Below are 27,307 nucleotides of genomic sequence, written 5' to 3' on the forward strand. Positions count from 1 at the left end.
TTAATTAATCTAATAAATAATCTAATTTCCGCCCCTCAGGTACACAAGCGAGCGGCATGAGTCCTCGGAGGAGACGACGCGGGTGTCGAACTCGGAGGTGGTGAACTCCCTGGAGTCGTCACCGCTGAAGCGGCCGCTGGGGCTGGAAGGGTGCACCCCGGATGGCCCCGGCGGCGGCGGGGGCGGGGGGATGCGGTTCAGCGAGATCCGGAGCCTGAAGAGGGTGCACCGGGCCGAGGAGGGCATCGGCACGGACAACGTGATCGAGGCTCGGGGCATCCTGCACCCGGAGACCGGCGAGTCGCTGACGGTGGGCGAGGCAATCGGGCTGCGCGTCCTGGACGTCCGGAACGGGCGGATAGCGACGGTGGGTCCGGACGGGAAGAGCGGTAGCGTCGGCATCGAGGAGGCGACGAGGCTAGGGCTGATCGAGCGGGCCCTGGCCGAGCGACTCCTGGGGCCGTGCGGGGTGACCGAGGAGGGCCGGCGAGTGTCTCTGCTGGAGGCGATCCAGCGGGAGCTCCAGGAGGCCGAGCGAGGCGACGACCGCGTGAAGGTAACGTACGCGGCCTCGGGGGTCGGCGTTGCGGATGCGACTCGTCCTGGCCTGATCGACCCGGAGACGGGCCTCTTCGTGGTGGCGAACGGGGAGCGCATCGCCGTGGAGGAGGCTCACTCCCGCGGGTACTTGGTCAGGCTGGACGCCAGGGTCGAGATTAGGCGCGGGGCCCTGGCGCTGGCCGACGCGGTGGCCCAGGGTCTGGTCGACGATAAGCTAGGCAGGGTCCTGGACCGCGACACGGGCGAGCACCTCCCCCTCGACCAGGCGGTAGCTAGGGGTATCGTAGACGCGAATGTCAGGGAGGTGGTGGACGCGAGGAACGACCTTAAGGTGACGGTGGCGGAGGCGCTGCGCGCGGGCATCCTGAACCCGAAGACGGGTCGGTACGTGCACGGCCTCTCCCTGGAGAAGCTGGCCCTGGCCGAGGCGCGCCGGCGTCGACTGATCGCGAAGCCCCTGTCGCTGAAGGACTGCCGGGACCTGGGGCTCCTGGACGACCAGGGCAGGATCTCCAGCCCCGCGCGCGGGGAGCGGCTTTCTATCCAGGAGGCCCTGGACAGGGGCGTCCTGGACGCCGAGGGCACCAGGTCCGTTGTCGATGCCGAGAGCGGCGAGGCGTACACGCTCGCCGAGGCCCTGGCCAGAGGCCTGGTGCTGCCGGATGGCCGCTTCAGAGACACCCGGGAAAGTCGGGGGATTACCATCCAGGAGGCCGTCGACCGCGGCCTCGTCCTCTCCTTCGCGCAACGGTCCATATTCGACGTAGACGGCTTTAAGGACCCGGTGTCCGGAGAGTTCGTCAGCCTGAACGCTGCGCTCCTAAAGGGCCTGGTCAGCCCTAAGGACGGGGGCTGCTTCGTGGTGGACCCGAAGACAGGGAAAACGGTCACCTTGGACGATGCCGTCCAAGAGGGCCACGCCAGGCCAGAGGTCCTGGACTCGTTGCGACGAGGCATCGGGGTCATGGACCAGGGTAGAGAGATCAGCGCGCTGGAGGCGGTGCTTCTGGGTCTGCTGGACCCCAGATCGGGCCAGCTCCTGGATCCCAGGACGAGGAGGACCGTTCCCCTTGAAGAGGCCATTAAACGTGGGCTCGTCACGCCCGATGGGGCCGCCTTGCTGGCCAGTCTTCTGAATGTTACCGTGACTACGCAAACCGTGACCAGGACCGTTAAGAAGGTCGTCACCGTTACCGAGACCGGGGAGACCGTGACGAGGGACTACGCCGTCTCCTACGAGGAGGCCAGGAAACGAGGATTGATCGACGAGGAGAAAGAGCAGTTCCGGCACCCTGAGACGGGACAGATCTTGGACATCAGGGAGGCTATCCAGGAAGGTCTACTGGGCGACCCCGAGACGTCTAGAGGGTCTTCAGGGGGGACCAGGACCTCGCCGTCCAGGAAACCGACGTACGAGACTACCTTCACTACGAACATAGGAGACGCGAGGGACTCGACGAGTCCTAGAGCAGTGGGAACGACGACCACCGTAGTCACCAGGGAAGTGGTTCCTCCACCTTCGCCCACCAAGTACGTCTCCGTCTCGGTCACGCCTTCCCCGGTGAGTGGAAGCGACGGTAACGTCATTCCTGCGTCCAGCACTTCCGTTTCCTCCACCGACTGGTCCTCCGCCAGGGAAGAGTCCTTGTCGCCGAGCAAGCCGCGCTCTCCCTCGAGGACGATCTCTTCGGCGTCGACTTCAAGGTCCGCGTCCACTTCCCCGGTGAAAAGGGACGATCGAGCTGGCTCGAGTTCCCAAAAATCCAGCCCTGAGAGGAGTTCCTCGAAAGAGGGGTCCGAGGAAGGATTCTCGAGGTCGACCTTCAAGAGCTACCGAGATGAGACCACTGAGTTCGTCCGGTCCTCGACCGAGAGGAAGGTCTTCGAACTGCCCACGGACGGGTGGACCCTGGCGGAGGCCATCGAGAGGAAGCTCTTCGACCCCGTCACCGGGCTCTTCATCATCCCCGGGACCGACAGACTGGTCTCCTTCGAGGAGTGCGTCAAACTGCAGATCATCGACCCTGTATCCGGCCTGGTGATCGACCCCAACAACGGCAGGAAGGTGTCCTTGCTGAGAAGCCTGGAGAAGGGGATCCTGGACTCTACTGGGCACTACGTCCAGCCCACGAAGATCTCCATGAAGGTGGCCCTGGAAAAGGAGTTGATCATCCTGCAGCACAGGGCTCCAGAGGTCGACGCCACGAATCAGCGACTCCTGCAGATCACCAAGGTCTCGGGGATGCCCGACAAAGTGTCGGTCTCCAACGTTCGGGACTCTTCTAAATACACGGAAATTAGGAGCGCCGATGAGTCGAACACCTTGGACCCGGTCCAGGTGACCCGAGGGGTCATCTACGACCCGGCGACGGCATTGGTCATCTTCACGGAAACCGGAGGGTCTGCTAACCTCCTGGCAGCGGTCCACGAGGGGACCTTGCAACCCGAGGCGGTGATAGTCAAGGACCCGGCAAGTGGGAAAGACCTGGGGCTCATAGAAGCCGTCAACCGGGGAATCCTCGACCCCAACACTGGAGACTACGTGGACCAGTCTGGACGGAAGATCTCTCTAGCGGATGCTGCCAAATTTGGAGTAGTAGCGGTCCTAGGAGCGCCCTTGGTCGCGGCTGCAGCAGCCGTGGAGGCGGTGAAAAGAGCCATGGTGGAGGATCCTAAAACTGGGGAGAAAATCCCTAGGGAAGTCGCTATCAACAGAGGACTAGTTCCACCGGACAAGATCACCAAGTCGGAAATAGCCGCCACAACGATGAACGATCAAGACCAAGTCGCGGCTGCAACCGAGGAGACGGGCGAAAAAACCATGGTGGAGGACCCTAGGGCTGGGGAGAAAATCCCTAGGGAAGTCGTCGTCAACAGAGGCCTAGTTGCACCGGACCAGATTACCAAAACGGAAATGGTCGCCGCAAGAATCGATGATGAAGACCAAGTCACGGATGCAACAGTTGAGACAGTCAAGAAAGTCATGGTGGAGGACCCTAGAAACGGGAAGAAAATCCTTAGGGAAATCGCCAAAGGTCTCGTTCCACTGGACAAGGTGATCACGAAGACCAAAGAGGTCATCACGAGGTTCAACGTTCTGGATCCGACAACGGGGGAGGAGATCTCGGCGGAGGAAGCGGTGTCTAGAGGTATCATCTCACCTGAGACTATTCAGGAACTGTCTGCGTCACCCGAGGTCAAGGTAATCCCTGAAGAAGGAGGTACGTCCACCAGAGATGTGGTCGACCAGGTAGAAGTGTCCCTGGCGGAGAAGACGAGGAGTCGAGTGACCACGGAGCCCAAGTTCAAGGTCACCATAGGCAGAGCCAGGTCGCTTTCCAGGAGCCCGGAAAGGGAAGCGAAGCCCATCGTCCTGCAGAAGATGCGGAAGAGGGTGGTGAAGCCTAGAGACGCGGTGGAGAACGGGATGATCGACCCCGTAACCGCGGATATCCTGGAGAAGAAGATCGTGGACGAAAGGGGCGAGCCTATTACCCTGGTAGAAGCCGTAGAGAGTGGCAGGATCCACCCTGAAGAGGGCCGCGTCGTGGACCCCCAGCGAGGCGACGTCCTCGACATCGGAGAGGCTCTTCGACGCGGAGTCCTGGACCGCGACAGCGGGAACCTATTAGTGCCTTTGGCGAGAAGCCTTTCAGTTCCTGGATTATACAGACAAGGACTTCTCGACCCCCAGGAGGGCAAGGTGGTGCACCCTGAAACAGGCGTCCACCTGACCCTGAACGAGGCCATAACCTGCGAGGTCGTCGACCCGCTGTCCAAGGTCGCCATAACTGAAGACGATGAGATCACCCTTGAGAGCGCAATTGCCAGCGACGTGGTCGACGGGGAGAGGTCCTTGCTGAAGCGGCCTGACGGCCCCGTGACCTTGGTTCAGGGTGTCGAGAGGAAGATGTTCGCCGAAGTGAGACCAGAGGACAGCTCCGAGATCCCCCCTGCAGGCATGACTTTCCCAGTTGCCTTGAAGCGCGGCCTCGTGGACCCTAAAGAGGGCAAGGTCAGGCACCCCATCACCGGGGAGCTCTTCGCCCTGGAGAACGCCATCGACGACGGGTTCATAATGTCCTTGCCTTATCCAGCAGCACCTGATAACATAGAAGTAACAAAAGCGGTGGAGTCTGGCCTCTTAGACGCAGACAAGGGCGTCCTGGTGCATCCGACCACCGGGGTCCTGGTCCCTGTGGACGAAGCCGTGCTGTCCGGCCTCCTGGTCGTCGGGAATTCGAAGAAGGAAGGCACTGTCACAGCAGTCACGGAGACCGTTACCTCCTACCACACCATCACCACGAAGACGGTCCAGCTGCAGCCAGGGTACGTGCTCCTGAGCGCCACCGAAGTGCAGGACGTGGCCTCTGGGGAAGTGATCCCTGTCGAAGAGGCTCGCAGCAGGGGCCTCCTCAAGGACGAGTCCGAGACCAAGGAGGAGTTCACCACCAGGGACATAAAAGTGGCCTTCAGCGACGCCGTCGAAAAGGGACTCGTGGACATCACCGCGGGGACTTACACGGATCCTGACACGGGGACCGTCATGCCCATCGCCAGGGCAGTGCAGGTGGGTATCCTTGACACTTCTTCAGGTACCAAGGATCAGAGGGACGTGCCGAATTCCCCTGAAAGAACCTCGGACCAAAACAGTCTCACCGTCCTTGAAGCAGTGGAACGGATCTATGATGAAGAGACCGGGAAGTTCAAGGACCCCGTTACCGAGAAGTCGTACGACCTTGAAGAGGCCATCGAGGTAGGTCTGATCGAGTCGGACTCCATGGTTTATGACGTGAAGACTTCGGAACGAGTCACTACCAAGGAGGCGGTACAGAGGGGCATCCTGGACCCGAAGACGGGGAAGGTCAAGGACGACAAGGGTGCATCTATGTCCATCGCTGATGCAGCGAAGTTGGGGCTCCTCGCAGTGGTTGCTGCGCCGGTTTTGGCGGGGAAAGCAGTCGTGGATGCCCTGAAGAGCAAGGAACCCCAGGAGAAGAGAGCAACTCCGGCTCCGATCAAGGATATTGGTTCCGGAAAGGAGGTGAGATCTCCCGGAAAAACCACTCCAAGGATACCCTTAGAAGAGAAGGATGTATCAGTCCTTAAAGAGTACCCTGAAGAGAGAGAAGTCATCTCCATTCCTGAAGACTTGACTCCTTCCATGATGACGACCACCAAGACCATCGACAAGGAACGGAAAGAGCCTAAACCTTGTCAGATACTTCTGAACGATGAAGAGCTCCCACAAGCCGAACAATCTGCAGCGGAAGACGCGAATGAAATAGATGCGTTGGAGACCGAGGTATTTGATGAAGAATCGGGGATGTGCGAGGTCGGCTCCATATTCAAGGTCAAGATCTCAAAGGACCTCACGGCGGAGGTCCTGGCCGAGCTGGGAGCCTTCGACCTAGAGGCGGAAAAATTCGTGGACCCTTATTCCGGAGAAATCGTCCCCTTCAACGACTTCGTCCTGGCGTTGGAAATTCTGGACCTTGAGGACGTCCTCGTGAAGGATCCGTCCAGCAAGACCGAGAGGTACGTGACCCTCAGACAAGCGATCCATAAGCCACTTCTGGATAGGAATCTAGGATACATGGTGGACCCGAAGACCGGGAAGAAGGTACCCTTCTTCGAGGCGATCCAACTGGGTTGGATCCAGCAGAGAGAACCAGAACTTGAAGAGCGACCAGCTCTGACTCTCCAGGAAGCCGTTGAGACGGGAATCTGCAATCCCGCTAGCGGGGCCTTGAAAGATCCTGGAACAGGAGATGAACTGACCTTGATGCAGGCCTTGAACTCTGGTCTGATCGATGCCGACTCGGTGGGAATCAGAAATCCAGCGAATGATGAAATAGTGCCTCTTCTAGAAGCCGTGGAAGCTGGCATCGTGGACGAAAAGAGAGGCGTCATCATCAACGTCGAGACGAGAACGGAGGTGGACCTGAAAGTGGCGTTCCTAAAGGGGCTGGTGCTTCCTGGTCTGCGGAAACCCATCTCCTTGGAAGCCGCCATCAACAAGGGGCTCTACCATGAAGAGAGTGGCCTGATAGAGGATGGGTTGACGAAGCAACGGGTCGACGTCGAGGAAGGCGTGCGGAGAGGCATCCTGGACGCATTCATCACCGAGTGCCAGGACAGCAGGGCCGGGGCCTTCGTGTCCTTGGACGACGCCTTGACGATGAAGCTGTTGAACCCCATGACGGGTCGCATTCGAGACACCAAGACGGGAGAGTTGCTGCCCCTGCAGGTGGCGTTGCACAGAGGGCTGATCATCACCACGCCGTTCGTCCCCACGCTGATCGACGTTATCGTCCAGGAATATTATTCCCCCAGGTCGGGCCTGGTGCTGAACCCCATGAGCGGGGACGAGCTGACGGTGAAGGAGGCCCTGGCGATCGGCTACGTGGACGGGCGGTCCATTAAAGTAAAGGACGACCGACACGACCTGGTCGTATCCCTGGAGGATGCCGAAGAAAGCGGATTAATGGACCTGGAGGGAGGCCTGCTGACAAGTCCCCACCCCATGACCCTGGACGTGGCCTTCGAAAAGGGGTACATCCTGTCCACCGTGAAGCCCTGGACGGTTCAGGAAGCGCTGGCCCACCAGAGCTACGACCCTGTTACCAAGAACTTCGTGATAGACGGGCAGAAGCTGTCCCTGGAGGAGGCTATAACCAAGGGCTACATCTCGGTGAACAGTCCCTCGGTGAAGGACCCCAGGACCGGGGACATAATCTCCCTAGGCGAGGCGATTAAACTGGGACTGATAGACCCGAAGAACGGCACCGCCTTGGACTCCGGTACCGGGCTTCCCTTGACCCTAACCGATGCCCTGGATAGAGGCCTGGTGGTCCCTGCAAAGCGGAAGATATCCCTCCCAGAGGCCGTCTTCAAGGGCTTCTACGACCCGAAGACAGGCCACTTCGTGAGTCCTGAAACCCGGGAGAAGCTCCCAACCGATCGAGCCATCCGGAAAGGCGTGATTGACCCCACGTCCGCTATCGTGAGGGACCCTAAGGGCGACGTCATCACCTTCAATAGGGCCATCGAGAGGTTCATCGTGAACCCGAAATCAGGAAGGATCACCAACGAGAAGGGCCAGGCCGTAGACTTCCACGAGGCCTTCGAGAGGGGTCTCCTGCTGGAGACCAGGAGGCCGATGAGCCTCAGCGAGGCCATCTTCAAGAAGGTGTACGCCGAAGAGACCGGGACATTTTTGGACCCTCAGTCAGGGTCCCACCTGACAGTCCTGCAAGCCATAGAGAGGAACCTAATAGACGCAGAATCCGTCATGGTCAAGGACACGAGGACCGTGGTCTGGGAAAAGATCACCTTGATAGAGGCCATCAGGACTGGCTACGTAGATGGGACCACCGGCAGGATCAAGGATCCGACGACCAGCAACGCGGAGATGTCCTTGAGGGAGGCCTACGAGGCTGGACTCATCGTTGACAACAAGGCCGCCGTGTCCCTGCAGAGGGCCATTCATCAGGGTCTCTATGACGACCGGTCCGGGAAGATCACGGACCCTGGTACCGGAAGAGCGGTGACCTTGCACGAGGCCATGAGGAAGTGCATCATCTCTCCCACCCTGGCCTGCTACTGGGACAAAAGAGCCAACCGATTGCTGTCCTTGGCCGAGACTTGCAGGGCCGGGGTCATAGACAGAAGGTCGGGCATGTTCAAGGAAGCTGGGGCGAATTGCACAGTGCCTTTGTCCGCTGCGCTGCAGTTAGGGTTGATAGTAGATATCGAAAGCGCGTCCTTTGGTCTGTACGAAGCGCTGGCCATGGAGCTGTACGACGTCGCCACCGGGAGGTTCGTCCACCCCTCGAGCCAGAAGAAGCTGACCTTGGCCGAGGCCTGCCAGAAGGACCTCGTCAACCCTTTGACGTCCATTGTGAAGGACATGAAGACCAACAGATACATCCCCCTGCCCGAAGCCACCATGTTGGGGATAGTCGACGAGATCCGGGGGACCTATAAGATCCTCGATACGGACCAGGTCGTGTCTCTTCAGGAGGCCAGGAAAAGGGGCCTCGTTGTGCCCTCTTCAAGGCCGCTGTCCATCGAGGAGGCGGTAAGATGCGGCCTCTACCGAGGAGACAGTGGGAAATTCGCTGATCCTGTGAGTAACGAATTCCGCGACATCGCCCAGGCTTTGAGCTCCGGTCTACTCGACCCTGAGACCACTGCCCTGAAGGACGCAACGACCGGCCAGATAAAGTCGCTTCTTCAAGGCATAGAGGATGGCACCGTCGACGTCCCTAGAGGCAGAGTCCTGGACCCGAAGAGCAAGCGCACGTACAACATGGATGTGGCCTTGGAACGGGGGCTTCTGGTCACCCTGGAGAAGACCTTGACGCAAAGACCGGACCGCGCCGTGACCTCGGACACCCTGAAGACCACCCCAAAGAACAGATGCATCCGAGAGTGCACCTTGGAAGAGGCTATCGGGTACGAGCTGTTGGATCCTGAGACAGCGGTCTTGAAGGATCGCAACACCGGGAAGTGGGTCACTCTGGGTACTGCCTTGAAGGAGGGCCTGGACCCCCTGAAGAGGGGCACCCTGGAGCCCCGGACCGGAAAAGGGGACTCCAGAGTCGTGCGCTTTGGAGACACGAGCGTCTTCTACGAGCAGCCTCCGGCTTTCGAGACTGCCGTGGAGAAGGGCCTGCTGGTCCTGGAGACTGGAAGATTCACTCACCCTGACACCGGCGAGGTCTTCACCCTGAAGGAGGCCGTTACCCTCGGCCTCGTTGACCCCGATTCGGCGCTCATCAAGGACCTGCAAAAGAAGAAGCTGGTGAAGCTCCCGGAGGCCTTTAGGAAGGGCATGATGGACGCGGAGAAGGGCAGCGTCCTGGACACCATGACCTCGAAGCTCTACAGCTTACCCAGGGCGGTGGAGTCAGGGTTGCTCAGCACCCAGAAGCAGGGCCTTGGGTTTATTGAGGCCCTTCAGTTTGGCTTGTACAACCCCACGACCGGAGGGTTCCGCGACCCCTTCGTTGAGACCTCCGTGCTAGAAAGAAAAAGACTCACCCTCGGCGAAGCTGTCGAGGCTGGCTTGATTGACCCCTCCAGCACCGTTATCAAGGACCCCATGACCGGTGCCATTACCGGGCTTTTAGAGGCGGTTAGCATGGGTAGGGTTGACCCCGTAGCTGGTAGGTTAATGCAGGACCCGGAAGGCAATGGCCTCGACTTCCTCAAGGCCTTGGAGCGCGGTTACGTTCTCGCAGCCGAAGCCAGGGTAAGTAGGACCTGTGGCTCTCTCATTAGGAATCTTGCCCCTTTGATTAATCGCTTGCTATAGAGGTTACGGAATCGTGCATTTTGCTTACGGTCTCATTTGTCCAGGCCGGCCGGGGTCATGGGTGGACGCGGCGCTCCCGAGGGAGACCTGGTAGGCCCTCTTCGGGGCCTTCTTCAAGTTCATCCGACGTCTTCGAGGATCGATTCAAGGATGTCTCTTACAAGGGAGCGTGGCGTGGCTATCTAGTGTACCTAGGAATCATTTTGAGATGTGCGACACGCTCCCCTTGAAGAAGGTCTTGAAGAACGCCTTGAAGAGGGACAATTTTTTTTTATTATTATTTTTTATTTCCTTAGCCCCGTGACGGGAATTCGTTTTCCCTCGGGAGGCGATCCATTTGAATCGATTCGAATTATTCTCGAATGCCGCTTAACTTTGTTTTCCTTTTTGGTCTCCCCCAAGGCCCGAATGCGTTCTTAGACCGTTTTGTTCTCAGTGTTCCCACGTTATCATCTCTACACCCCTCGTGCTTGTCGTATATCATTTAACCCTGGGATATCGATGACGACCCGTCGAGCCACGACGCGTCCGCACTAACCGAACGAAGAATTGCGTCTCTTTGAAACACACGTTAAGGACACCGGCTTCTAGACGGCCGCCTTTCGTGCGACGTGTGCTCATCGCATATAACCACCACCAGCCCTGAACATCGCTTTCCGACCCCGAAGAATCATTAATCCAGACCCGTCGTCGCATCGGCAAAGCTAACTCGGCCATTTACGTTGTTTAAGTTATCTCCTCTCTTTCCTTTACAAGGATGCGTTAAGTTCTCTCCTGTACCACGTTTCTCGTTTTCTTTTCTTTTTTTTTTTAACTTTCTTTTCGATTCTTTCCTTAAAACTCTCTATCCTAACTTTTCTCTCCTATGAGAATGTTTAAATTCTCCTCTTTAGTTTGACGATACTTCTTTTACTTTTTTTATGAAGAGACATTAAGTTCTCTCGATTATTCTATATTTATTTATTTTCTTCTCTTCCGTGAGGACTTTTTAGATTCTACTGCGACTTTTCTGTTCTATCTAATCGTTTTTCTACGAGGACTGCGAATAACGAGGCTCGGGATAAAGGGAGGACTAAACTCCTCCACGTTTGGGAGGACCTCGAAGGGCGATCGCTCGTTAAATGATGCGGAGGCATTATTAAATGTTTCTTGGGTAGCCTGCGAAGGGAAAAGCCTTGGATTCGCTGAATTACATCCACGACTGCATGTCTTACTCGCAAAAGGCGCCAGAAACTGGGAAGGAAAAAGAAAAGGGAAATGCGAGATTGCTTCCGCTTGCGCGACTATGGGAGAAGAAAAGAAAATGGCGCCCGGCAGGGCGAGTCGGCCTTTCCTGCTTGCGCCCTCGTCTCGGGGTTTTTAAGTTTTGCCAGAGGACTTTTGACATACTCGGACTCTGTGCCACGCTTTTGTTCTGCCCACTTGCGAAAGACTCATCCAAATATGGCGATCGGTGCAGCCGGAGAACATTTTTTTCTTTCACCCACTTTACCTTCTCGTCCGCCATCTTGAACGCGCGTCGTTCACTCCAGTCGTTAACGTCGGGGAATAATTCTTGACATTAATTTAACGTCGACACGCAATACCGCTCGTGCCGACACCTCGCTTTTTATTTGTTTTTTTCTTTTTTCTTTTCCGTTTAACCTGTTACAACGATTTACATGTAAACCTTGTTTGCCTTTTGTTTTCAGGAATTGATTGTGTTAATCGGTGTTCTAAGGCCGTACCGCCATTTTGAAAATGTCCCTCCAAGACCTAGCTTGTTGTATCATTGATTTATACTTGCGACATACCATCAACGTTCCCGACGTTCACCACCGTTATTGTGCGTTTTAATTTATTTGCTTGACAAGAGATTACTTCCTTGGCCATTGGTTTTGTTCTGAGGCTTCTCCCGCTCTACTATTTTTTCTCACTCGCTTGTGAGCTGCATACGACGAAAAAACACATACACAGAAGTATGCAGTGACTTGCAGATAAATTAAAGCTACCGTTGTTTTTAATTTAAGTATCGTTACCTGATTACTTTACGACACTTATGTATGTTTCGTCTTGTGTGTTTGTGCTTGCATGTGTGAGATATGCCCATATACGCGCTTGTTACACGTTAGAGAGAACCTTGAACGTCTCTTTTACATATTTTATCTATTTTGTCGAGTGCAACCATGGGTGAGATGGCGGCACTTCTATCGTACCTATTTTCCTAGAGATTTAGTGAAATTTAGAAATAAAAGCCAGATCGCGTTAATTAATATTCATTGCAGCAAGCGGTCGAGGAGAAGTACAAGCTGTGCGACGAGACCCTGACGAAGTTGCTGCAGTGGATTTCCGAGGTCGAGGACACCCTGGCCAGCCAGGACGTCGTCAAAGAAGACATCGAGGACCTGAGGAACCAAATCAACAGCCTAAAGGTTGTGCGAATACCCTTGTCCTTAGAAATAAAAATATATATGACCCTTAAGGAGATGCCGAATAGCACCCTTATATACACTAAAATATAAGAAAAATTGTGTATATGTTTAATAGCATATGTTAAACTAATTATTATCTACATCTGCAGCAAGTGAAGGAGGACCTAGAATCGCACAGTCGACCCGTGTCCTCTTGCTTGGATCAGGTCCGCCAAGTCGTCCTGACAGGCAGCGATGTCCTGTCGAGTGACGAAGTCTCGACATTGGAGAAAAATGGAAGGTCCTTGAAATCTCGCTTCGACAGAGCAACCGATCGCACCGACAAGTTGCTAAAACGTATGACCGGTGCCAGAGATGAGCTGACGAAGTTCAAGTAAGCTGACCTGAAATTCCCCTGTTTTATCAGTTTGTCCACTACTAATATACCATGGCCTGGTTTCGCCATAATATAACAATAAACGCGAAAAAGAATTGAACATTGACCATTACCAACGTCTGCAAGGCCCCCTGTTTTTCCAAAAAGTTCATGTAAATTCGTAAAGAGGCGCAGCGATCGGTTCATCCAAACGGGTTATGAAACAAGGTCCCTTAAAGAACAGAAATAAAAATGACCAGCTATACCATAAAATAGCTATTTTTATATGACAAACATGTACATTTAATCGCTTTATCGCTGGATTTAATTTCAGGAACGAGATTGCCTCCTTCTCTTCATGGCTGGACAAGGCAAGACGCATCCTGGAAGACAAGGAGCGCTCCTTGTCCGACCTGCACAAATTGACCAGCAGTGCGGATTCTACTCGCGACTTCATCAGCGACGTGATAGCCCATCAAGCAGACCTCCGTTTTATCACAATGGCGGCCCAGAAATTCGTCGACGAGGGCAAAGAGTACCTTCAAATCTTGAACGACTTCCGGACCAGTCTTCCTCAGCGACTGCCCCATAAGGAGCCCCTGGCTAGCCAGGACTCCCCTGTCAGGAGCGAGGTGACTATAGTCACGGCAAGGTACAAGGACCTCCTGTCGCGCGCCAACAGCCTCTCCGACAGGCTCTCCGGGGTAGGTGGAAGGCAACGAGACTACCAGGATTCCCTGGAGAAGGCCAGGAACTGGCTGAAGGAGGTGGAGCCGAAGGTGCACCGCATCATCGGGGAACCCGTCGCCGCAGAGCCGAAGCAGGTCGAGGAGCAGCTCGGCAAGGCCAAGACCCTGAACAACGAGTTCCTGGCGAACGAGCGGCTGATCGACAACGCCAAGTCCAGCGTCGTCGCATTGTTGAGGGCCCTGGATGGACAGTTAACCCCCATCGAAGCCAACAACCTGGAAGAACCCGTGAAAGAGCTGGAGGACAAGTACAGGCAGCTCAGCAACGCTCTGGCCGATAAGTGCCAGGAACTCGACACCGCCTTGGTGCAGAGCCAGGGGGTCCAGGACGCTCTGGATGGATTGGTCAACTGGCTCAACAATGCCGAGACCCAATTCAAGTGCGTCCTCGTGGTTTTACAGTTTAATTTTATACCGTCTCATCCCTAGATCTTTAGTCCTTCCGGGCGAGTCGCATATAACCGCATCGAAAGGATTAAAACATAAAAATAGAAGGTGAAGGTGGAGGTCCTGCCGCCCATGAAATTTCAATATAACGAATTAAAAATTGTTAATGAACCAATTCTAAAAAAGTGAAATTTCAGGTGTCAGGGGCTTTAGCTTCACAAGGTAAAATCGAAGTTTCCTCAAAGTCTAATCCTGACTATTTTTCAGGAATCTACAGCGACCGGCGAGTCTCCAAAAGGAGCGCCTGGAGGAGCAGCAACGAGACCAGCGTGTCCTGCAGGCCGACCTGGACAGCCATCGAGCCAGCGTCGAGGCGATCAGCACTAGTGCCCACGATCTACTTCTGAATTCCAGCAACGCCCGGGTAGCAAAACGCATCGAAGGCAAACTCAAGGACGTGCAGAGCAGATTCGAGAAGCTGCTGGACAAGTCGCTCCGCCGTGGCGAGTTCCTGGACGAGATTTCGCAGGCGCTGGGCGAGTTCCTGGCGCAGACGTCCAAGTTCGACTCCTGGTACGCTCACATGGTTGAGGCCCTGGAGTCCCGAGAGACCAGCAAGCTCGACGTGTCCGAGTACGAGACCAGGATGGCGCAGCTGTCGGACAAGCGAGAGGACCAGAGAGGCAACTTCGAGGACCTGGTGCGCAACGGCAAGGGCCTTGTCTCCAAGAAGGACATCACCGACGCCGCGCCCATCAGGGACAAGATCAAGGCTCTCGAGTCCCAGTGGAAGGAGCTCGGCAACCTCCTCGAGGAGAAACAGAGGCTCAGCAGGTCCAGGGCGGAGCAATTGTCCGCCTACGAGAAGCTGAAGGACCAGGTCGTCGACTGGCTCACTCGCACCGAGAGCAAGGTCCAGAGGCTGCAACCCGTTGCCGTGGACCTGGAGAAGCTGAAGAAGCAGGTCGAAGAGCTGAAGCCTGTACATAAGGAATACCGGGATTATGGCGTCACCGTGGACAAGGTCAACGACCTCGGCATGGCGTATGACAGTCTCCTGAAGGAGCGAGGAGAAAGCCCCACCAGGAGACGAGGAAGCACCAGCCCTACGAAGAGGTCCAGCATCACTAGCCCCCGTACGTGTCAGGGTTCTCCTATCATGAAAATGTCATATACCTCGTCTATTGTCATTCTGAAATTTCAAGGTGGCTACACATGTAATGCTGCAATGTTATGAATCGCGCGACCTGGACCAACGCGTGTAGCCACCTTAATTGTTCTCCGCAATTATCACTTTTCTATTATCATCGACGCTCTCGCGTATCTGCACTTACTTCACCTGTCAATCCTATTCTGCTATACTTTCAGCACAGCACAGATCATTGGTCGGTTTATTTTTCTAACATTTTTTTTGTAGTACGTCGAATGTCACAAGACGGTCGCTCACCATCCCCTACTAAGACCTATGCGGTTCAAAGTCCGGTCTCCCCAGGTGGTAGCAGCGGATTCAGCAGCCGGCGATCCAGCCAGGATGGCTTCCATCTGGAAGAGCTCTCGCCGGTTCAGCAGCAACTGTCTGAAATTAACAACAGATACAGTTTGCTAGGTGTCAGATTAGCGGACAGGCAGACAGAATTAGACAACGTCAAAGAAGAGCTCAGGAAACACCTGGACAACCTGAAGACGCTCTCCCAATTCCTGGACAAGGTAGAGATCATCGCATTAACAATTTTCAGAGTGGCCGTATCTCTGTAATCGCCCAAATCAGGACCCTGAAATTCTGATATCCCTTTCTTCAAGGTCCAACGCCAGCTGCCCAAGGAGATCATCCCCGCGACCAAGGAGGAGGCTGACAAGACGGCCAAACAGATCAAGCTGGTAATCGAAGAGCTGTACGAGAAGCAGTCGTTATTAGACAGCACCAGGACGCAGGTGCGAGACCTGGTGAGACGTAAGAAGGACGCCGAAGGCGTCGACAGGTTGAACGACGAACTCGAAGACGTGGCCAGTCGGTGGAAGTCCATTTCCGACCGGTGCAAGGACAGGATCAAGTTCCTCGAGGACATCAAGGAGTTCCACGACACCTACGAGGGTCTCCACTCCTGGCTGGGAGCAAAAGAGAGGATGCTGGGTGCGTTGGGTCCGATTTCCTCCGACCCCAGGATGGTCGCCAGCCAGGTGCAACAGGTGCAGGTCCTTCGGGAAGAGTTCAGGACCCAGCAGCCGCAGCTGGACCACCTGGTCCAGGTCGGAGAGAACGTCCTGGCCAGGGTCAGCGTGGAGTCTCCGGATGGGCAGAAGATCAGCGCGAAATTGAGCAACGTTCTCCAAAGATGGTCCGACCAGTTGGCCAGGTTGGACGAGCGAGCCCAAAGCTTGGGCGACGCCGTGGACACCAGTCGGGAGTTCGACGCCAGTCTGAACAGACTCAGAGACGCTCTTCAGGGTATCTCCGACAACCTGGACGAACTCCCTCTGGACAAGGACCCTGAGGAGCAGCTGAGAAAAATCGAGAATCTGGAGCGACAGTTGGAAGGCCAGAGACCTCTTCTTGCAGATGCTGAAGCAGCCGGTGCCCAGCTTTGCGAGGTCTTGAGCGACCCTGCCTCCAGGTCCGAGATCCAGGGTAAACTTGCCACTGTTGGGAAGCTGTACAACAACCTGCAGAAGAAGCTGGACCACAGGAAGGCAGAGGTCGAGGGCAACCTGAGGGACGGCAGACAATTCGAGGCCTCTTGCAGCAAAACTCTTGGCTGGCTCGCCGACGAACTGGGCAACATGTCCGAGAAGCTGCTCATTTCGGCCGATAGAGAGGTTCTTCAGCAACAGCTGGACCACCATGAAGTAAGGCACCGGATACTGATAATTTGACTGTTGTGTAAACATTGACCTGTTTTATCGAGTCGTTTAAATAATCATCATTTCAATTTTTCAGCCCGTTTACCGAAACGTTATGGGCAAGGAACACGAGGTCATCATGTTGCTCAACAAGGGTCGCGACATCCTGGGAAGACCCCAGAAGACGGAGAACCGCGCTCTTCAGCGAGACCTTGACAAAATGCAATCTCAGTGGGATAGGTTGAAGAAGGACACCGTGGACAGGCACACGAGGCTTCAGACTTGTGCTGAACACTGCAAGAAGTACTACAGGGCTCAGGATCTTTTCCTCCCGTGGCTGAGACAAGCTGAGGATAAATTGGAGAGCCTGAAGCCGGCCTCGTTTAAACGCAAGGATATCGAAAAACAACTCAAGGAACTCTCGTCCTTCAGGAACGAGGTGTGGAAGAGGTCTGGCGAGTTCGAAAATAACAAAACTCTGGGTGAGACCTTTGTCGGAGCTTGCGACATCGACAAGGAAGTCGTGAAGAACGAGCTCGCGGCCATGAGAACAAGATGGGACAAATTGAACAATGGTAGGTCGATCTTCCTAAATTAATGCTCAGAGTCCTCTTCGAGGTATCCTTTTTCTACCCTCAATTTCCTTTTTTTTATATATATATTTTATTTTTTATTCAAACAAAATGTCGAATGTCAAAAATTGTTCGAAATCGGGTTTGAAGGAAGTTTCCTTCCTTAAAAACGGAAGATATGTTGAAGTGTTTCCTCGTTTCAGACCTCTTGGAGAGAACGCAATCCCTGGAAGACACGGCGCGACATCTGACCGACTTCAACGAGAACTTGAGAGACGTCCAGCATGGTTTGCAGCGTTGCGAGGATAAGTTGGCCTCTCACGACGCACTTGGCGGAGCATCAAAGGACCCTAAACTTCTTGACAGAATAAAGGTACGTACCCATGTTGACTCCATGTAATCTCGTTATTTAATAATAACGGCAAGATAAGAGAAAATCGACTGGTGGATTTTAGGATCGGCAACTTAGGCTTACGTTCTCCCTCTTTCAATTTGCAGAATTTACGAGAAGAGACGCTGAGTTTGAAGAAGCCCCTGCTCGCCGTGAGGCAGCAGGCCAACGACCTCATGCACAAGGCTGGGGAACAGGGAGTAGACGCGAGTCATCTCCAGGACGAGGTGGACAACATCACGGACCGCATAGAAGACCTGCAGGCGAAGCTGGACGACAGGTGCAGCGAGCTGCAAAGTGCAGCTACCGCAGTGGCGCAGTTCACGGACCTGGTGAAGAATCTGAGCCACGACTTGCTGACCGTAGAGAAGGAGCTGGACTCCATGAAAGCTCCAGGTCGAGACATAAAAACGGTGCGAGGTCAGATCGAAGACATAGGCAAGGTGATAGGAAAGATCAACCGACTGTCCGACGAAGTGGCCGACGTCGTGGGCTCCGGGGAACGGCTGGTAGATTCCGGGTTCGCCCCTGATGCCGTCGCCACCAGGGACCAGGTCGACAACCTGAAGAGACTCCTCGGCAAGCTCGATGAACGAGCCCGGAACAGGGACGACGAGCTCAGCGACACCTTGAACAAGCTCCAGGAATTCTACCACGCCCATGGAGACGTCATGGACGACATCGCCGAGGCCAGCGACCAGGTAAAGAAGTTCAAGCCGGTGGGGTCGGAGGTTGACTCCATCAGGGTTCAGCAGGAGGACTTCAGGGCCCTGAAGACGAACAAAATCGAGCCCATCGGTCGCGCGGTAGACGACTGCAATCTCCTGGGCCAGGCTTTGGTACAGACCGCCGGTAGGGACGTGAACACCGGGAACATCGAAAAAGACCTGGACAAGATGAACGAGAAGTGGAACGACCTGAAGGACAGGGTGTGTAGATGTATATACTCAGCTTAGAATCAGTAACTCACCTTCGGCGAGGAGATATCTCGCGCCGGTTAATATTTCTGACGGTGGTATTAATTGTTATTAATTATTAATGTTGATTATTAATTTAATTCCAGCTGAACGAGCGCGACCGGAAGCTCGACGTCGGGCTGCTGCAGTCCGGTAAGTTCCAGGAAGCTCTGGAGGGTCTTGAGAAATGGTTAGCGGACACCGAAGAGATGGTGGCCAACCAGAAACCCCCGTCTTCGGACTACAAGGTCGTGAAGGCCCAACTACAGGAGCAGAAGTTCTTGAAGAAGATGCTGCTGGACAGACAGAACTCCATGTCGTCGCTCTTCAACATGGGGCAGGAGGTCGCAGGGGGCGCGGACCCGAAGGAGCGCAAGTACATCGAGAAGCGCCTGAAGGACCTGATGGGCAGGTTCGACAACCTGACCGACGGAGCCGCGGAGCGGATGGACGCTCTGGAGAGGGCTATGAACGTGGCGAAGACGTTCCAGGACAAGCTCGTCCCTCTGGCCATCTGGCTGGATAAAACCGAGAAGAAGGTGAAGGACATGGAGCTGGTGCCCACCGACGAGGAGAAGATCCAACAGCGCGTCTCGGAGCACGACGTCCTGCACGACGACATTCTCTCCAAGAAGCCGGACTTCAGCGAGCTGACGGAGATCGCCAGCTACCTGATGAGCCTGGTAGGTGAGGACGAGGCCGCGACCCTGGCCGACAAGCTGCAGGACGCCGCGGACAGATACGCCACCCTGGTGGAGCGATCGGAGGCCCTAGGAAGCCTCCTCCAGAGGTCTCGGCAAAGCCTTCGGCACTTGGTCCTGACCTACCAGGACCTCCAGGCCTGGATGGACGGGATGGAGCTGAGACTATCCAAGTACCGCATCCTCGCGGTGCACACGGAGAAGCTCCTCCAGCAGATGGAGGACCTGGCCGACTTGACCGAGGAGGTCTCCAGCAGACAGATCGAGGTGGACAGCACAACGGATTCCGGGCTGGAGCTGATGAAGCACATCTCCAGCGACGAGGCCCTGCGTCTAAAGGACAAGCTGGACTCCCTGCAGCGGCACTTCAACGACCTGGTGACTCGGGGGTCCGACCTCCTGAAACACGCCCAGGAGGCGCTGCCCCTGGTGCAGCAGTTCCACGACAACCACAACCGGCTGATGGACTGGATGCAGGGTGCAGAGTCGGCTCTGCAATCGGCGGAGCCTCGCGAGGAGGAGATCATCAGATTGGAGATGGAGATCTCGGAGTACAGATTGGTCCTGGACAAAATCAACACCGTGGGTCCCCAGCTGTGCCAGATTTCCCCCGGAGAGGGGGCGGCCACGATCGAGGGTCTGGTGACCCGAGACAACAGAAGGTTCGACGCCATCGCCGAGCAGATCCAGAGGAAGGCCGAACGGATCCAGCTCAGCAAGCAGCGGTCCCTGGAGGTGATCGGCGACATCGACGACCTGCTCGACTGGTTCCGGGAGGTGGACAACCAACTGAGAGAGGCCGAGCCGCCGAGCAGTGAGCCGGAGATCATCAGGGTGCAACTGAAGGAGCACAAGGCCTTGAACGACGACATCTCGAGTCAGAAGGGCAGGGTCAGGGACGTCATCTCCACCGCGAAGAAGGTCATCCGGGAGAACGCGCAGCACGAAGACACCTCGACCATCAGGGACAAGATGGAGGACCTGAGAGAGACCATGGAGATCGTGTCGGCCCTCTCATCGGACAGGCTGGGAGCTTTGGAACAGGCTCTTCCGTTAGCCGAGCACCTCAGGGACACTCACCTGGGTCTCGTCGGCTGGCTGGAAGAGGCCGAACACCAGATCGCCATGCTGCCCATGCCGGCTCTCAGGCCGGACCTCATCGCCGCCCAACAGGACAAGAACGAATACCTGGTGCAGAGCATCAACGAGCACAAGCCGCTGGTCGAGAAGCTCAACAAGACCGGCGAGGCGCTCATAAAGCTCTGCAACGAGGAGGAGGGAGTGAAGGTCCAGGATGTCCTGGACAACGACAATGCCCGGTACGCCGCGCTGAGAGCCGAGCTCAGGGGTCGCCAACAGGCTCTCGAGCAAGCTCTTCAGGAATCCTCCCAGTTCTCGGACAAACTGGAAGGCATGTTGAGGGCTTTGTCCTCCACGGCTGACCAGGTCCATGGAGCCGAGCCCGTCAGTGCCCATCCTCCGAGGTTGAGGGACCAGATGGAGGAGAACGCCGCCCTGGCCGATGACCTCGCCCAGAGGTCCGAAGCCTATGCGGCCGTCAGGAAAGCTGCCGACGATGTCATCAGCAAGGCCGGGAACAGGGCAGATCCTGCGGTAAAGGACATCAAACGCAAGCTGGAGAAGCTGAACAAACTGTGGACGGAGGTGCAGAAAGCCACGTCGGACAGAGGGCTGACCTTGGACGACACCCTGGCGATTGCCGAGAGGTTCTGGTCCGAGCTGAATGGCGTCATGTCCACCCTGAGGGAGCTGCAGGACGCCCTCGCAGGCCAGGCTCCACCTGCCGCTCAACCTGCGGCTATTCAGCAGCAACAAGTCGCTCTGCACGAGATCAGACAGGAAATTGATCAGACCAAGCCGGATGTCGAGCAGGTGCGAGCTTCCGGACACGAGCTCATGGGGCTTTGCGGAGAACCCGACAAACCGGAAGTCCGGAAGCACATAGAAGACCTCGACCAGGCCTGGGACAACGTCACCGCGTTGTATGCCAGACGCGAGGAGAACCTTATAGACGCCATGGAGAAGGCCATGGAGTTCCATGAGACCCTGCAGAACCTGCTGGAGTTCCTTGAAGAAGCCGAAGACCGCTTCGCCGCCATGGGGCCCCTTGGCAGCGACATCGACGAGGTCAAGAGGCAGATCAAACAGCTCGCCAATTTCAAGACCGAGGTCGATCCTCACATGGTCAAGGTCGAGGCCCTCAACAGGTACTTCACCTCTTCTGGGTGGCTCTTCATGGCTAGCCTGAAGTGACCATTTATTCAGACTTTCTCGTTCTTCTCGATGAGCGCCTTAGGTGCACCCTGGAAGGAACGTTTAGGTTCTAGGTTGATACGCCGATTCTAATTACCTCTCTTTTTGTTTTCTGCTGGTTCCCGATATACGCAGGAGTCTGACAAGGCAAGTCTTGTTGATGAACATCTCTGTGCTCTGTCGCTGGTAGTTAGAGAGCATGGCTTCCTCCCGGACTGTCTCAGACACCGGTCCGCGGATCACTTAATACTCGCAGATTAATCAGAGTACTCTTAACATGTACGAGTTTGCAGCCTGAGCAGTACTTTGTCGTTACGTGTAATGGCGGCGTGCAAGGGATCCCTTGTTTCGTATCACCTAGAAGATTAAAAGAATTTACTAAATGCGATAAATACCGGTCTGTACTGATTTAACTGCACAAAGTACAAATCGCTTCGAATTATCGTTAACAATGAACATCAATAGGGTGCAAAATGCATTTTAAATGAGTTTAAAAGAGGAGGAAGGAATAGGAAATATTTACTCACGGTGATTTTAATTAAGTCGCATTTCGCAGCGAAAAAACCATCAAGGGATCGTTTGCACTAGCCATTGTTTACCAATTGTTGCGGTCGCATGTTAAAAAGGTGCATCGCTACACGAGGAGTACAAGGGAGAAAGACACCAACATACACTCTCGGCCATGGTATTAAAAAGAGAAAATAGAAAAAAAAAAAACAACGCCAAAAAAAGGGAGCGACCCCGGGACGTCGATGTCGGTTTTATTAATTCTAGCTTAAGCTGACCGAACCAAGTAGAGCCTGTCGATACGTCTGATTCTAATAAGCGGGATTAACGAATATTTGTGGTAATCAACAGACAAGCAGCAGAGCTGACCGAGAGGACATCATCGGAACAAGCGGCTGCGATAAAGGAGCCCCTGGGAGCCGTAAATCGGCGCTGGGATGGACTTCTGAGAGGAGTGGTTGAACGTCAGCGACTCCTGGAGAACGCTCTTCTCCGTCTGGGCCAGTTCCAGCACGCTCTAGACGAGCTGCTCGTCTGGATAGACAAGACCGACAGGACCCTGGACGACCTGCGTCCTGTCGCCGGAGACCCCCAGGTAGGGAAGGATTAAAAGAATCTATATATATATAACTTTCAAAGATGTCAAGTATCGATGCGGAAAGTACTTGGTATCAAAATGATCTTGGCGAGTGAGAGAGCTTATATTGGTTAATCCTTATTCTTAGGTGATCGAGGTCGAGCTGGCCAAGCTGAAGGTCCTGGTGAACGACATCCAAGCTCACCAGACAAGCGTGGACACTCTGAACGACGCGGGCAGACAGCTGATAGAGGATGGGAAAGGCACTGCAGAAGCTTCCACGACGGCAGAGAAACTAGGAACCCTGAACCGCCGTTGGCGAGATTTACTGCAGCGAGCTGCAGACCGTCAAAGGGAGCTGGAGGATGCCCTCAGGGAAGCGCAGTCCTTCACCGCCGAGATCCAGGACCTGCTATCGTGGCTAGGAGACGTGGACAACACCATAGTGGCTTCTAAACCCGTAGGAGGTCTTCCGGAGACCGCATCGGAGCAGTTGGAGAGGTTCATGGAGGTGTACAACGAGCTGGAGCAAAACCGACCGAAGGTGGAGACGGTTCTCCAGCAGGGACAGGAGTACCTGAAGAGAGCCGGGACCAGCAGCGCGGGTGGGCTGAACCACAACCTGAGGACCTTGAAACAACGGTGGGACAATGTAACCGCCAGAGCCAGCGATAAGAAGATCAAGCTAGAAATCGCCCTGAGGGAGGCCACCGAGTTCCACGACGCTCTCCAGGCCTTCGTCGACTGGCTTACGAACGCCGAGAAGATACTGACGAACCTGAAGCCGGTGTCCAGGGTCATGGAGACGATCCTGGGGCAGATAGAGGAGCACAAGGCGTTCCAGAAGGACGTCGGCGTGCACAGGGAGACCATGTTAAATCTAGACAAGAAGGGCACGCACCTGAAGTACTTCTCGCAGAAGCAGGACGTGATCCTGATAAAGAACCTCCTGGTGAGCGTGCAACACCGGTGGGAGAGGGTGGTCTCCAAGTCGGCAGAGAGAACCAGGGCGTTGGACCATGGCTATAAAGAAGCCAGAGAGTTCCACGACGCCTGGTCGAACCTGATGACCTGGTTGGAGGAGACGGAGAGGACCCTCGACGAGGTGTCTGCAGATGGAGTCGGCGGCAACGATCCTGAAAAGATCAAGTCCAGGTTGAACAGACACCGGGAGATCCAGAAGGCTCTTGGCGCCAAGCAGGGCGCTTATGATAACACCATGAAGAGCGGCAAAATCCTGTACGATAAGGCCCCGAAGTCCGACGAAGCTGCCTTGAAGGAGCTGTTGAACGAGCTGAAGAACAAGTGGACCACGGTGTGTGGCAAATGCGTCGACAGGCAGAGGAAGCTGGAAGAGGCGCTGCTCTTCTCTGGTCAGTTCAAGGACGCCATCCAGGCTCTTCTGGACTGGCTAAGCAAGACCGAGAAGCAGCTGTCGAACACTGGACCTCTTCACGGCGACCTTGATACTGTTACGAACCTCGTTGAGCAGCATAGATCCTTCGAAGGAGACCTGGAGTCCAGGGCCTCGCAGATGGAGTCGGTCATCAAGACCGGAAGGGAGCTGGAGTCGAAGGCCGACCCTGAAGACGCGAGTACCATAAGAGCCCAGCTGAGGGAATTGAATTCCCTCTGGGACAAGGTGACCAGGTTGTCGTCCAACAAGTCCACCAGGTTGGAGGAGGCCCTGAGGGAGGCTGAGAGACTGCACAAGGCCGTCCACGTCCTCTTAGAATGGCTAAGCGATGCAGAGATGAAGCTCAGGTTCGCTGGTCAGCTTCCCGAAGACGAGCAGGAGAGTCGAAACCAGCTGATGGAGCATGAGAAGTTCCTCAGGGAACTCAAGACTAAAGAGGTCGAGAAGGACAACACCCTGGAGCTGGCTCACACCATCCTCGCGAAGTCGCATCCGGATGGGGCTGCAGTGATCAAACATTGGATCACTATTATACAGTCCAGATGGGAGGAGGTGTCCACCTGGGCGCACCAGAGGAACCAACGACTCGAGAACCATATGCAGGGTCTTCAGGTACCTCTTCCAGTTCTCTTAATTACTGTTTCCCACCTTAGAAACGATGCATTGACGAATGTATCTTTTTAGGACCTTGATAACCTCCTTGAAGAGCTTCTTGCTTGGCTTGAGGGCTTGGAGAACACTCTCAATGCTCTGGAGGCTGAACCACTCCCTGATGATAGGCCAACCTTGGAGATGCTGATCTCTGACCACAGGGAATTCATGGAGAATACTAGTCGTCGACAGAACGAAGTCGATAGGGTGTGCAAAGCTAGACAGATCAAGCCTATCAAGGACGGCCGTAAAATCTCGAAGCCGAAGACGCCCACGACGACGTACGTACATTTTTTTTTTGCACAGTTCTTTGCATTTTGTGTTCACGTCTTTGCATTATTTGTTCCCGTCGTCTCTCTGTTAGCATCATGTTATCGACTGGAGTACGTCTTAACAAGCCTTGCCAACAATGGGGTATTCTCGTTCACTTGTTATCATTAATAATTAAAGTTAAATTAATAGATATAAAATTTGCACCCTGATGAAATTGTTCATTTTATGTTTCTAAGGAAACTGTTATGTACCTCGAGTGGTCTGGCATGTTTTGTTCGGATTTAATCGGATACCCAATTTTTTACTCATTACCCAGTCGAGTCGTGTATTGTTTAACGTGTCACCCGTGGCTTGCGATGTTGAATCGTTAAATAAATATTTGTCTTCGCATGTTGTGTGTTTTGCGCCACCGCCAGCAGTAAGGATCAATCTCAGGACTATGATCACGATCATCAGCCGCTACGCAAGCAAAGGTGCGTCATCGCTCAGCATAAATTATCCTGAATAATTAAACAAACATACGGTTTCACTCTATGAAAAATTATAAATAACTCTCATGAACGAAGTGCCTCTCACCTGTGAAAAATAGTCCTACATTTTGTCTTACCCGTACTTGAGAGTTGATTTCATATTAATATCTTACAAACTTGACGTTATATAGAGAGGAGCTTAATTGTTAATGCTTAAGTGAGGAGTGAAGGCTTTAATTAAGAACCCTGTGTGTTGCTTTGTCGGTGTTTAGCTTCAAGGGCAGCCGAGACCTTTCCCAGCCGTCGAGACATGGAAGGTACATGCAAGCCCTTCATCTTCCTCTTCACCCCAGCTTTCGTGATGCTACACAAAACTCACACACGTCGCTTCTGTACACCTGTGATTTGTCCTGAACGAAAAAAAAAAAAAAGAAGCAGGAGTTGCAACATTACCGTTTGCTAGTATATTACAAATTTACCTTGGTACAAATTTTATGTTGTTTCATGGCATGCGACGTACTTTTCGAGGCACGGGAATCTCCATTACTTTACCATGTTTACCCGATTTTCCAATTTATCACCAAGTACCAAATTGAAAGATTTCTTAACACAGTTTTGTAACACAATTTCGAGTCTCCAGCCCTACTATGAAGAATACAGAACCGAGTAGAGAGTGTTTTGAGTGACGTTGACGCATGTTCTTGTTTAGCCGAGCCAGTCCAGGTCGTGAGAGAACGCCAGATCCAACATTGCCCCACATTGGACCACGATTCCCACCTAAAGGAAGGTTCGTGTATCCGATTTTTGTTCCACTATTATCACCCGTGTCCCCGATAATTAACATCCGTAGTCGCAACTCCCCAATTAAGGCGATAAAAATGAACTGCGCCGAGTATCTTCTTCGCTTTAGTTCCGAAATAAGGTCCTCGGGCCACGCAGAGATTTAGCTTGCAACTGAAAGAAAGGAAACCTTGAAGTAACAATAATGCAAATCTTTCCGCAAACGAGCAGCAAAGGAGCCGAACCGGAATTCCGAAGTCCACGAGTAAGACTGCTTTGGGATCGCTGGCGACACGTTTGGTTCCTCGCCTGGGAACGTCAGCGTCGTCTTCAGGATAAATACAACTACATCCAAGAGCTGGACCGCGTTGCCAACTTCAGCTGGGAAGACTGGCGCAAACGGGTAAGTTTGTTCATTATTAAATATTTTAATAAGTTTCCATAACATCGGGAAATTCACCGCAAACTCTGGTTTCAGTTCCTCAAGTTCATGAACCACAAGAAATCCAGGCTGACGGACCTCTTCAGGAAGATGGACAAGAACAACGACGGACTGATCCCGAGGGAAGACTTCATTCAAGGGATCATGAACACGAGTACGCTCTCGACTGATGATTAATTTCGAATATACATAATAACTAATTAATTTCATATATAAATGATAACAGAAGCGGAGCCGAAAAGGACCAGAAGGGAACATTATCGGTTCCGACTTCGGTTTCAAATTATGATAACGCTTTCCTTTCCTTATCAGCGCGGTCCAGATTTATTATATTAACACTGGTAAGCATGGGATGTTCCGATGTACCTTAAAAATCGTCATTTGTTTTCATAACACAGAATTCGAGACGTCCAGGCTGGAAATGGGAGCCGTAGCCGACTTGTTTGACCGCCAGGGCGAAGGTCTGATCGACTGGAAAGAGTTCATAGCAGCTCTCAGACCCGACTGGGAGGAACGACGAACCTACAACGACACCGATAAGATTCACGACGAAGTTAAGCGACTTGTCATGTTGTGCACCTGTAGACAGAAATTCCGAGTGTTCCAGGTCGGCGAAGGGAAGTATCGGGTGAGTTTCCGAAACTTTAGACTGCCAAAGATGGGCGAGTTCGAG

The 27,307-nt window shown here is 54.2% G+C and overlaps 1 protein-coding gene across 29 annotated transcripts in view; it reads left to right on the forward strand.

Moving 5' to 3' along the window:
* Nucleotides 1-27,307, forward strand: part of LOC105694779 (microtubule-actin cross-linking factor 1) — a 104,797-nt gene that overhangs the window by 64,587 nt on the left and 12,903 nt on the right. For 21 of the 29 annotated variants that reach the window (XM_023432201.1, XM_012415734.1, XM_012415756.1 and 18 more), the window contains 20 exons: nucleotides 40-9,820; nucleotides 12,148-12,294; nucleotides 12,444-12,667; nucleotides 12,984-13,778; nucleotides 14,053-14,921; nucleotides 15,203-15,492; nucleotides 15,586-16,629; nucleotides 16,721-17,198; nucleotides 17,399-17,568; nucleotides 17,694-18,515; nucleotides 18,650-21,471; nucleotides 22,376-22,619; nucleotides 22,750-24,630; nucleotides 24,703-24,950; nucleotides 25,359-25,415; nucleotides 25,685-25,729; nucleotides 26,122-26,199; nucleotides 26,424-26,595; nucleotides 26,671-26,788; nucleotides 27,033-27,262. In XM_023432201.1, the coding sequence (XP_023287969.1) occupies nucleotides 40-9,820; nucleotides 12,148-12,294; nucleotides 12,444-12,667; nucleotides 12,984-13,778; nucleotides 14,053-14,921; nucleotides 15,203-15,492; nucleotides 15,586-16,629; nucleotides 16,721-17,198; nucleotides 17,399-17,568; nucleotides 17,694-18,515; nucleotides 18,650-21,471; nucleotides 22,376-22,619; nucleotides 22,750-24,630; nucleotides 24,703-24,950; nucleotides 25,359-25,415; nucleotides 25,685-25,729; nucleotides 26,122-26,199; nucleotides 26,424-26,595; nucleotides 26,671-26,788; nucleotides 27,033-27,262 (20,515 nt within the window). The remainder of the gene's footprint in view (nucleotides 1-39; nucleotides 9,821-12,147; nucleotides 12,295-12,443; nucleotides 12,668-12,983; nucleotides 13,779-14,052; nucleotides 14,922-15,202; nucleotides 15,493-15,585; nucleotides 16,630-16,720; nucleotides 17,199-17,398; nucleotides 17,569-17,693; nucleotides 18,516-18,649; nucleotides 21,472-22,375; nucleotides 22,620-22,749; nucleotides 24,631-24,702; nucleotides 24,951-25,358; nucleotides 25,416-25,684; nucleotides 25,730-26,121; nucleotides 26,200-26,423; nucleotides 26,596-26,670; nucleotides 26,789-27,032; nucleotides 27,263-27,307) is intronic. The other 8 variants (XM_012415755.1, XM_012415757.1, XM_023432208.1 and 5 more) reach the window with 5 other exon arrangements.

This window comes from Orussus abietinus, unplaced genomic scaffold (genome assembly GCF_000612105.2).
Source record: "Orussus abietinus isolate OABI.00-Male unplaced genomic scaffold, Oabi_2.0 scaffold257, whole genome shotgun sequence".
NCBI classification, from domain to species: Eukaryota; Metazoa; Arthropoda; class Insecta; order Hymenoptera; family Orussidae; genus Orussus; species Orussus abietinus.